This window comes from Cryptomeria japonica, chromosome 11 (genome assembly GCF_030272615.1).
Source record: "Cryptomeria japonica chromosome 11, Sugi_1.0, whole genome shotgun sequence".
NCBI lineage: Eukaryota > Viridiplantae > Streptophyta > Pinopsida > Cupressales > Cupressaceae > Cryptomeria > Cryptomeria japonica.
Window position 1 is genome coordinate 514468789 of NC_081415.1, and position 11915 is coordinate 514480703.

General features: G+C 30.9%; 1 protein-coding gene across 1 annotated transcript; it reads left to right on the forward strand.

Moving 5' to 3' along the window:
- The first annotated feature begins 2630 nt into the window (after nt 1-2630).
- LOC131860279 (UPF0481 protein At3g47200-like) lies at nt 2631-4214 on the forward strand. Its single transcript, XM_059214664.1, has one exon. The coding sequence runs from the start codon at nt 2631-2633 to the stop codon at nt 4212-4214; it is 1584 nt and encodes a 527-aa protein (XP_059070647.1).
- Nucleotides 4215-11915: the final 7701 nt, after the last annotated feature.

Consider the following 11915-nt stretch of genomic DNA (forward strand, 5'->3'; position numbering starts at 1 on the left):
GCTGCATTACAAACGTTATCATGAAGAGTGTTGTTCTGGGAACTATTTTTGGATATGGCAGAATTAAGAAAAATAAAAAGAAAGTGGCCAAGCAGGGAGAGAAGGAACTAGACAAGGAAGGGTAAATGGACTAGAATGACACATGGGATAAAAAATTGGGAAGACTCAAAAGGGATTGGAACCTACTCAAGAAATAGTAGATATTTTATGTTCGGCTCATTCCTTTTTCTTTTTGTTTATTTTTTTCTCATGGTTGATTATCAGGGTTTGCGCACCCATTTTGATAAACTTTATCTTTTATGGTCATGCTAAGACTTTTATTTCTAGGTTTATGGATGATATGAACGCCAAAATTGTTAGTTTTAGGACTACTGTTAATAGGTATACTAGGACTGTTCTATTTAAAAGATGGAAGCTTGTTAGAATCTGTAGAAATAGCTGCAGGGTTATGAGGATTTTTTATTACTTTTGATGGGGGACTAGGTTTTTTTTTTAGCTTCTGGTGGCTACTTGGTGATGTATTGCTATAATCCTTATCTCTGGTTCAAGGTCATCGCCCTACTAATCTAATCAAAAACATTTTCTAACAATGTTAGGGAATCATTTTTTATAATTTTCATATCTATTACACATACTGCTCATTTTTTATATGTATCATTAGGTAAAGATGTGTTAGGTTATCAATATTTGGAAGTGTGCTTTGTATAATTGATACTGACATTCAACTTCCCCTTATCAACTAGATGGATTAAATATCGATAAACCTAAAGAGTAGCAACTTATATCTTGTCTCTAGCTAAGTGTTTGAATTGCATTCAATTAACACCTCTCCAACATAATTATCAAGTGACCTTTACGTGGAGACAAGAAAACTTGAAATTAATCATTTGAAGCAAAAACATACTTCTATTTTAGAGTCCTTAGAAGTTCATGTAGATCAAGAGCATGTATTGGATAAAAATGAATGACATGTTGTGTGGAAAATTAGTCATAAATGGATAATTACACATTATTACATGCATTCTAGTATATTGTGGTAGTCACTATCAACAATCACTCAAAATAGTATTTTGTTTGAACATTACTTGGCAATACAAATATTATTTGTTGATATCTCATATTCGATACATTTTGAACTATGTAGTATTTGATGGGTCTTTGTATCTTCTCAAGAATCAACTACTAGAAATATGCACACATGCAAGTTGGTACACATGCCTCCCCAAAAGAAAGGAGGGTAATCATCATTATGCACACACAATACAAACAATTCAATCATCAATTTAGGTTTAGCCATCTTGTAGTGAAACGAAGGAATAAATGCTCAGAATATGGTGATTACATTATGAGAAGAAGGAATGGAGTTCTCAAAGGCCAATTTTAAATGCAGAGAGAAAACTTTAAAATTAATCCTTTCAAGAGAAAACATACTTTGATTTCATTATCTTTAAAATGTTCATATATAGATCATCAATATGTATAGGATAGTAAAGACCATTTAATTATATGAAATATTATAGTAAATGGAGTGTTGTGCATTTTTCCAATCATTCTAGTTTTTCATGGTAGTCGCCATTGATTCTCACTCAGCATAACATAGGCTTTAAGCCTTAATTTACATTACACACATTGCCTATTATGGTCTCACATTCGCTATGATCTTATAGCAAACATGTTTAGCAAATCTACATATCCTCTAAAGCTTCAACTACTAGAAATATGTCCGCATGAAAGTTAACTCATGTCTCTCTAAATAGGAAGGAGGGTGATTGTCATCTTGCACATTCACAATCATCTCAAATTATTAGACAAATCAATTGAAAATGTATTTGAACTCGTTACAATATACTTTATGTCCAATTACTTCAATTACCACAAAAAAAAAAAAAATTATATTTTTTAATTTTGATTAATAAAAAATTACTTTCAAATTACTAAATATTGAGGTGCCAGTTACACATTAAATATAATTGGTAGTTATTTACTACGCACTAAGGACACACTCAAGGTCTCACATCAAGAAGTGATTGGAATAGAAAATTAACATGTGATGTAAAGGTAGATTTATCTTCTTCCCTCTCTTGAGCTTTCAACTTGTGCAATGTAAATATACAAAACCAATTAGACAGTATGTCATTTTAAATAAAATATGAGTGACCGTAGATATGCCAAGTTATTTCTATCGTAAATATAACTATCATCCACATGAACACCCACCCCCTTGTTCAAATTTTCAAACTAGTGATTACAATTCGACGTGTAATATCGTCCACTCGTTGCATTTTATGCGATGATATCTCTTTCAGGCATTCTGTCAAACAGTTCGGATGTCTTGTATGTGGTTTCAAATTTTGCATACATGTATACCAGGGGACCCGCAACTTTAATTTTTGACACAACTTGTCCTTCCTTTATCCTTTTATGGATTTCCAGACCGTGCTCCGAACTTTCGAAGCTCCCATTTTGCTGACCTGGCAGCGTGCTGGCAAATGTTGCGGTGGTCAATGAGAAAAGAAAGTTTCCAGAAATATCTGGAAAAGTCTATACAAATATCTGGTGACTGAGAGTATTGTAAATTTGATGGACACGAAACACTATTGACATAGTACATCCAAATGGGAAGGGATGAAATGGCAATGTCAGAGAGTAGCTGTGTTATTCAAGTTGGGTATGAACTGACAATTAATGAGGAGGATATGCCCGATGTAAGTTCTGCTCGGATCTTCCGAGTGCCAAGGCTACGGCGAGACTCCATAGACCGTTTGCACAGTCCACATCTTGTTTCAATCGGCCCTTTTCATTATGGGAAGAAGGAGCTGCAAGGCATGGAGAACTCCAAATCTGAGGCAGTTCGAAGGATGCAAAAGAGGATCCATAGGAGTAATCCAGATGCGTCTATCAAGTCAATTGTTGAAGAATTCATACTGCTCAAGGACAACAAGATAAGGAAGTTCTATAGTGAACATATTCCCGTTACTTCTATAGAACTAGCATGGATGGTAACCAGGGATGCATGTTTTATTTATGAATTTCTTGTTAATTATATAAAAGTTAGCAGGAATGCTCACCACTCATATGAAACTCAAGTATCTCAATTTGAGTATGTTGAGTGTTTTTATGAAGAAGAGAGTGCATTTAAGTGGAAGTATGATTCAGTTTTTAATGTCGATCTTCAAAATCCCATGAGAGAAAGACTAATGACTGATATACTTTTATTTGAAAACCAAATACCTTTGTGGGTTTTGAAGGATCTCCTTAAATTCCAGACGGGTTCTGCAGAATCCGCAAAACAAAAGGTAGAACACTTAATGAGCATGCTGCTTTGGCGAGCAACCCGACATGAGGTTTTCATGTGGAAAGCTAGAGTTTCTTACAACATGTACAGTAAGAATCATGTCCTCGAAGTAGTCTACCGCTCCATGGCGGGCAGCGATGTTGAGGAACTCCTAGATTCGCCGCCTTCGTCTCGCAATCGCATGCAGATCTGCTTGGAGAAATGCTTTGGTTCAATGAAAGCCATTTGTAGACGTTGGTATAATCTTTGTTTTCTCAATTCCTCCTCAAATAAGAGCCCTGGCAACGCGGTCGATATGGTGTATCTGAAGCTCCCAACAGCAATGGAACTCGTGCGCGGAGGAGCGAAGATCCAGCCAGTTCTCTTTGAAGATATAAAAAGAGCAGTCTCGCAAGATCCAACTAGATCGATGGATTATTGTTCAGTCATTCGATGGATAAGATTTGATGAGAAAACATCAACGTTGTACTTACCACAATTCAGGGTCACGTCGGAGGCACATATATTGATAGGAAGCATTATTGCCATGGAAGCAGCCGTTGGAGGGTACAGTACAAAGCCAATGACTCAGCTTGCCTTGCTTATTGAAGAGCTGATAGACCACGAGGATGATATTGCAGTGTTAAGAAACGCAGAGGTGTTTCACAATTTCCTCGGAAGCAACAAACAAGTGGCGGAGCATTTCATTTTGGCTCAAGGGATTACCCATGTCTGCGGCTGCAAACCAATTGATGACGTCAGAGTGAGGTTGCATAAGTACAATAGAAGAAAGTACAAGAAACTCTGGAGTGAGTTCGTAGGTGCTTATTTGTCTAAGCCATGGTTGCTTGCTGGGTCAATGGCCGCCGTGCTGCTAATTCTGATGACAGTAGCGCAAGATTTTTGTCTTTTTCTCACTTGTAACCGCTATTCCTCTTGAAGCCCACCTTTACTCCTCTTTTCCGTTTAAGTCCATTTTAAAATTGTCATCAGTGTTTACTTTGTGGCCAGGGTTTTCTTTAAAATTAGTTTTATGTACTGCTAAGTTTCAGACAGCTCTGTTGTTGTTCATATTGTATAATTTTTTTTACTGTTTGTTTCAATAAATTAAAAAATTAAATTATCAATGGTTCAATTGTCATCGCCGTTTACTTTGTGTTCATATCGTATTTAGTTTCAAGGAGTGTGAAAGCTTTCAGACAGTTGTGTTGCTGTTCATATTGTATGATTTTTTTTTCTTATTCCTTGTTTCAATGAATAATAAAAAATAATTCTTTTAGTTTAATGGTGAAGGTAAAATTGATTGTTGAAAAATATGATATTTAAGTAAAAATTTTAGATTTTGATTAAGATTTAATTTTGTTTATTAAATAAAAATTTCAAATCTTTTATAATTCATATAAAAGTTAGGAACCTATATGCATCTATTAGATGTAATTTGTTTTAGTTTTTTTAGCAAATAAAACATTTAACTACAATGATATAATTTATATTTAATTTTCTTATCTAATAATTTGAAAAATATTTGTTTAAGTATTTTCGTATTGATTTTGAAGTCTACATTTGAATGAGGACGACATGTCTCTTTTTTGAATGAGGACGACATGTCTCTTTTTTGTATTCAATTACGATTTTGAAGTCTACATTTGCACACCAAGAAATTTTGACTAATAGCAAATTCTTGCAATAATTGAAGAAGGATAGCTCTGGTGTATGACTTATATGGTTCTCATAAGTTTTTTATTTCGTATATTGTGAAGAAATACTAATCAAATTCCAAATGCTTAATTAGAATAGAAGACATATATTTGTAGTACAAATTTACCAAAATTATATAAATGTTTATTTGTAAAATTTAAATTATAAATTCATTAATTCCTATTTTTCATATTATTTAATTATTACTCATTTAATATATTAGGTACACCTACAAAGATTAATATGTATAACTTTTTAAAAGTCAACAAACATTTATTGCATACTATGACAAGTTTGACTTTGTATGTTGTGGAAAAAGATAATATGTTTATGGTTGAATTTATTAGTACTTAATGAAAAATAGATACAAGAACAAAAGTCTAAACTAATCATTATTTTAAACAATGAAAAATTATGCTATTTTAAATGTGGAGTTATTTTATTTTAAGTAGAGTAGACCCACCAAAGAAAATATACTCGGAATGAGGAGGAGAAGTCTCTTTTTGTATTGGATTGTGATTTCAAGTCTCCATTGGCACCCCAAGAAATTATGACTAATAGAATTTTTTCGCAACAATTGAAGAAGGTGCCATTAGATGAATCGTTTTCTCCAACATTTAAGAGGGATACCTCCCATGTATGACTTAAATGATTCTCTGAATTTTGTTATTTCTTATATTGTGAAGCTATACTAATAAAATTTTAAATATATAATTAGAATAGAAGACATATATCTCTACTTAAAATTTACCCAATTTATATAAATGCTTATTTGTAAAATAAAAAATGCAAATTCATTAATTACTACTCATTTAATATATTAAATTCCTTAAATAATGTATGTCATAAGAAAACACTAACATAGTTAAAATCAATTACTTTATGTTCAATTTTTTTTAAAAAAATTATATATTATAAGTCCATAACTAAATAGGAACCTAATGAGTCTCAGAACATCAAGAAAAATCCTATAGACCTAAGAGTTAGCAATCTCAATCACATGTTTATAAAAAATATCGATCTAAGACTTTTTCCCATAGATTAAATATAAATTTTGAATAAAAAATAATTAAAAAATAAAATAATAATATCAATTTTTTTTATTTTTTTTTATAGTTTTTCCAACTGTACTAATTTATTATTAATAAAATTTGATAAAAATTTATTTCATTTAAAATTCAAAAGATTTAAATGATGAATAATCTGTTATAAATATATAATTTTGAAATTTATAAACTTCATAATATGAAAAATCACTACATAAACTACCTACTTGTTTGGGACTCCATTAGGGAAAATCATAAGGTAACCTTCAAAATGGCATTGTTCTAACATTTGGGTGGATTTGTTTCAAGCTACAAAAAATTTGCAAGACTATAAATGAGTACAAAAAACATAAGAGGAATCTTTGAGTAAAAAATAAGGGAAACTATTTCAAAATATTGCAAATTCCAAAAAAATAGAAAATTAAATGAAGTGCACTTTGCACCCAATACAAATGAAAAAGTAGCCCCTTTGCTTTGTAGCATCATAATCTCAGAGGAGTACTTTTCTCCTTAGCTTCTTGAACTTCATTTTTTTCCCATGATAACTTATAATTATAATAAGCACACCTCCATTTTTATTTTTTTTTGGCTCCCCACCAAAATAATCTCTAATGCCATGGCACACAAAACAATATTTCCTAATGAAATTTTGATAAAAAGAATAAAACCTAATTTTAGAGAGAGAAAGAAAAATAGAGTATTTAACATGATTATCTCGAGGTGTAATCCTTATGTCATGGATGTGATACTCAGAAGGATAGCAATAGATTATGTTTGTGTAGTAGATGTTATTTTTTTTAAAGATTTAGAAATAAATAAAAAATCAAGTATAAATATTTACCTTAATTTTTTCATTTTATTCATATGTTCATTAAAATAGCCATTATTAGTTATTAGCCCCATGTAAAATATATTGACCTTTATAAAAAAATATATTTTCTACATATCTTACAAATGCTACAATTCAAGATAACAAATTTATTTTCAATATTCTCAATAGATAAAATGTCTTCTCTAATATTTTTAAATTTCTAAATTTCATTATCAAACATTTATAAAATAATTTTACCATGAATATATTGTGACCCAAATTTTCAAGCCAATCCAATTTCCTTCATAAAGGTGGAACTTTTACCCCAATTTTTTTGACTTATAATTACTCTACTTTCCTATAGACGACTACGGGTTGAATACTATTTAAGAAGCACAAATTTAGTTTCAAACTTCCAGAATGAGGATCTCATAGTCTAAATTGATTATTAACTTACTTTTTTTAATTACTTTATTAGGGAGGGGGCCCCGAATCCTTACAAAATAGCAAAAATAGAGACCAAACAAATAACCATAGGCATCAGACAACCAGGCATTGAGAAAGCACATGAATAACTCTCTAAAGTAATAAAAAACTACCATACTCACATAGCCAAATATGATAACCCTGCCCAACCTCTTTCTATCAATTACAACTACTAGCATATAATTGTAAAGATTTATAGTAGTATCAATGTACTTGGTCTAAATATAAATATCCAACATAAGGCATGCAAGCCTAATTAAACATATGTCTATAGTGATAAAGAAGAAACTAAAACTTACAAAAACTTGAACAAAAACTATCATTATTAGCACTTGAATTTAAGACACTCCAAACAAAAGGACCATCCCCAACAACATCCTAATCGTACTTAATTCTAGTTCTGCACAAGATGCTCCATCTGCTCCTGCCAGACCTCAGAGAACAACATATCCTCTTTTTGTTCCACTTGCAGGCTGTCATTCCCCTTCAAATTTTTTTGACTTTTCTTCAGCCTACTATGTCCCAAAATGAACCTGATGGCCACTTTCTGCATGACCCCATCAGTGATAGAACATAGGGCATTCAGGACATCCCCCATTAGTCGATACCCTTGCCTACATTTCTCTACCTTCACTTTGAGGTGAATAACCTCAACCTGACGGTCAATTATCTGGTTCTATTGCTTTTTGGCACTAAAATTTTCCTTAATAGTAGGAGAGTTCTGAGAGTAGGGAACCATATCCAAATCCTCAAAATTATTTTGAGATGGAAAGTTCATTTCCCAATCAACCTTGTCCTCTTGAGAATCACTCACACCCTTTGAATCCTATTTACTATCATCCCCTTGTTCCTCCGCTTCCATTTGAAATTTCTTATCCTTTGAGCCCTCCCTAGAGGATTCATCATCATTATCAAGGGTAAAAACCTTCACCGGTTTAGGGGACACCTCTTTCTTTTCAATTTTCTCTTTCTTGTCTTTCGTAAGGAGGTGAGTAGATTCCCCTTACCCAAAACCTTCGCCAGTTTAGGGGACACCTCTTTGGTTTCAATTTTCTCTTTCTTGTCTTTGGCAAGGAGGTGAGTAGATTTCCCTTGCCTAGAACTTCCATCATGCTTCTCCTTATCATACAGGTATTATTCTTTGGCTTCAAAATCATGCAATTCTAAGTCAATTGTTATCTGCTTCTTATTAGAATCCTTTTCAGTCTTTCTAGCCTTATTTACTTAAAAAACTATACCTTTTATCTTGAATCTTTCTCCATTTCAAAATAGTTGAAAAATATTATCAAAACAATTATATTTTTTATAAAATCTAAACTATTATTTTGAATTTTAATACATAGATAATTCTTAAAAAAATTTAGGGTGATCCAAAAATAATGTACAAAAATTTCAAACAATTCAAAAGGAAATGATTCTCTTCACTATGAGAAACTCCATTTTGCATAATTTTATCATCTACATTTTGTATGTTCCACAAGGGCCATATCCATGCCTTTATAATAATAGCATATGCATTTTACCTAGTGTAAAGTTTTGTCTAGTACAATGACAAAATATATTTTTAAGAAAAACTTTTCACATGGTAAGAGAAGGTGCCACAATAATGGGGGAAAGACCAATCAAGAAAAGAATGGATCCATATTTATTTATAGCATTAAGAGAGAGTAATGGGTAATTTGTTCCAAGAAATTATGTTTTTCTATGGTTTCTATCATTTCTCCTTAACATATACACTTTGCAATTGTATAAGAATAAAATACCAAGTCTAATAGTCATGGCCTCATCTAGGGAACAAGTCAGCAATTACATGTTACTAATATGAGAAAAGGGAGACCCATATAATGGCCAATATATTATAATAGAAATGTGACAATTTATTGTCTTTCAAATCTTTGATCTTCTGTTAAAAAAGAAAATACATTTGATTTATCTAAAAAGTTCAATCTATTGATCATGAATAAAATTACTTTTTTTGACAACCACTCTTTTATGTTAGATTGATTATTTTCAATATGACCAATAACTTTTTTTATTGTTGTAGTATAATTATACAACACATTAGAAGAAAAAACATACTACAACAAGGTAGATTAAATTATATGTGCTTGTAATTGGTTATTCTAGTTTAAAACTATTATAAATTCTATAATAATCCACATTAGCCAAAGAGATCCTTTTTTTATGATGATATAATGACATTTAGGTTTGTTATTCTAATATTTGTAATGTTCATGTTAATTTTATTTGAAATCTTATTCATAAAGATATCATTTTTATTTCATACAATTAAAATGTAGTATACTAATTGGGTATGTGCATGGAAATGGAGGACATAAAGGAACTCTTAAAGTGTTTTTTTTTAAATCAATAAAAATTAATTTTGGATGAAAATCTGAAAAATAATACTACAAAAATTTAAAAAATGCAACAAGAACAAGAATCATTATGGTTTGAAACTAATTTCTAAACTATTATTTTTTAAACTGGTATATACTAAAAGGTTCAAATAAGGGTAAACATAAAAAACAATATATAACATAACATTTAGTGTGCTCATTTTTAAATATTTATTTTTGGAAGTATTTTATACATCACTTTCATGCAAAATTAGCTAATATCATCTAGTTTATGCCTAAATTTTCTACTAGTTTTTCAATAAATATATATATTTTAGTAATTTTGTCAAATTTACACATCTTGAAAAATAAAAAATTTAGTGTGGGCCCCCTAATATTTTTTGAAAAAATCAAAAGTCAAAATTTCATTACATTTGTATAGAATAGAATCTAGAATATAAACATCTAATTTGTTTCAAATTTATATGAAGGGATAAAAAGTACTATACATTGCTTTTCAGTTAAAAAATTACCCTAACAAAAGAAATGAAAAATTAAAACCCCAACACATTCAAAGTATATAAAAATACAAGGTTACAAAGTTAAGGAAAATCCTAAGATTATGGTATTTTTTAAATACATATCATAAGCCATACTAAATTGACGGGAAGAATGCTCAACATTTAGGTGTTTTTCTCTATCTTGACAAACAAATTTCTTTCCTTGCATTGGCATGCAAGTTCAACCCTTTACTTTGGATTATCACAGTGGGTCCAACCTTCATAGTTGGTATTTTCTAAGGCAAGTTATAATTTGCACTCAAGTTGAAACTATTTTTTATTTTTCTCGTAATGTGAGTGTGTTATAACACACTCATACTATATTGTACTTAAGTTATAACTTAGTTGTATTAGGGATTGGTAATGTTTATCCACTAGAATGTCATACATATGATCATGCTTAATGTGAGCACATTATATAAAAAAAGGAATGAAAGTATTTTCTCAATAACCTTTTGGTCCCTTGCCTTTGCACATTCACTCAATGTTCTCTTATTTGCATGATACAATAAATTTTATATTTTTCAAACAAAGAGTAACCTAGTTGAAATTATAAATAAAGGAAACTATAAATATTTGAATCTTAGTGAAAATACTTGCAAAAAAATGATATTGGACTAGGGAAGAATATGAAAATAATTATTTGATGATTTTATTAAAGTGAAACTTTGAAATATATGGGGGTGAAATATTGTCTCACTTTCTATAACAATTGCATAACAACATAGCTACATTGTAACCACCAATGTAATAAAGTAAACTAATCTCATTCTTACATTCCCCACTTATTACATTGATCCTACAAATGTACCCTTCAAACAACTCAAATTTGATGTTGTTAAGAGACTTGTTGAGTATAACAGGTATCTAAAATTTGATTTGATGTTATTTGAGCTTAATATGGTGGTGCATAACTTATTCTCTAATGTGATGATATATGACCTTAATTTTCATTCTTCCCTCATGGAAAATTGGATTCTTCACAAATTTCAACACCCTTTAATTGTCGCAATAAAGAATAGGTTGTTTCTCCTTAGGAATGTCCATATCGGCTAAAATGTGACGTAACCAAATCACTTCCTATGCAACACCTCATGTAGCAGAATATTCAGCCTCTATGGATGAACAATTTTTTTCTTACTAATCTATGAAATAGGTTCATATCATTCATTTAATTTATATTGTCATACATAGTAAATGTTACATAGACTATTGCTGAGAGTTAGCTCAAGAAATTATTATTTAGTAGTTGCAATGCGAATAGCATGGACGGTGAAGGCGGTTGGAAGCAACTGCAAGTGAACAACATGGATGTCTAGAAGCTTGTCTTGGTTTGTGATGACAAAAATTAGTTGATAGATAATTAATTTATTTTAAAAAAACTAACCAACTCAATCTACTTGTTCATCCTCACCAAGCTCTCAAAAAGATTCCAAGGCCTTATTGTTCATTCATACCTCATGTGATTTAGAATGTGTAGTATGATGTCCAAAGTTGCTTTTATGTTCATTCACGTGTCCACCTTAGTAAAGAAAATTAAAAGTGCAAGCACAAAGATCAAGTCTTGGTGAGATTTCATGGTCTCTATCCATGGAACCGATTTAGTAATAGCATTCATTCACTAAGCTTCAAGGGATGTACACATTTTATTCTTCCATTGCATTATGTAACTTGCGGCAAATAATTTGGCTTTGTGTTCAC

Excerpts from the sequence above, each read along its gene's own strand:
- LOC131860279 (XM_059214664.1), top strand. The coding sequence starts at position 2,631 with ATGGCAATGTCAGAGAGTAGCTGTGTTATTCAAGTTGGGTATGAACTG.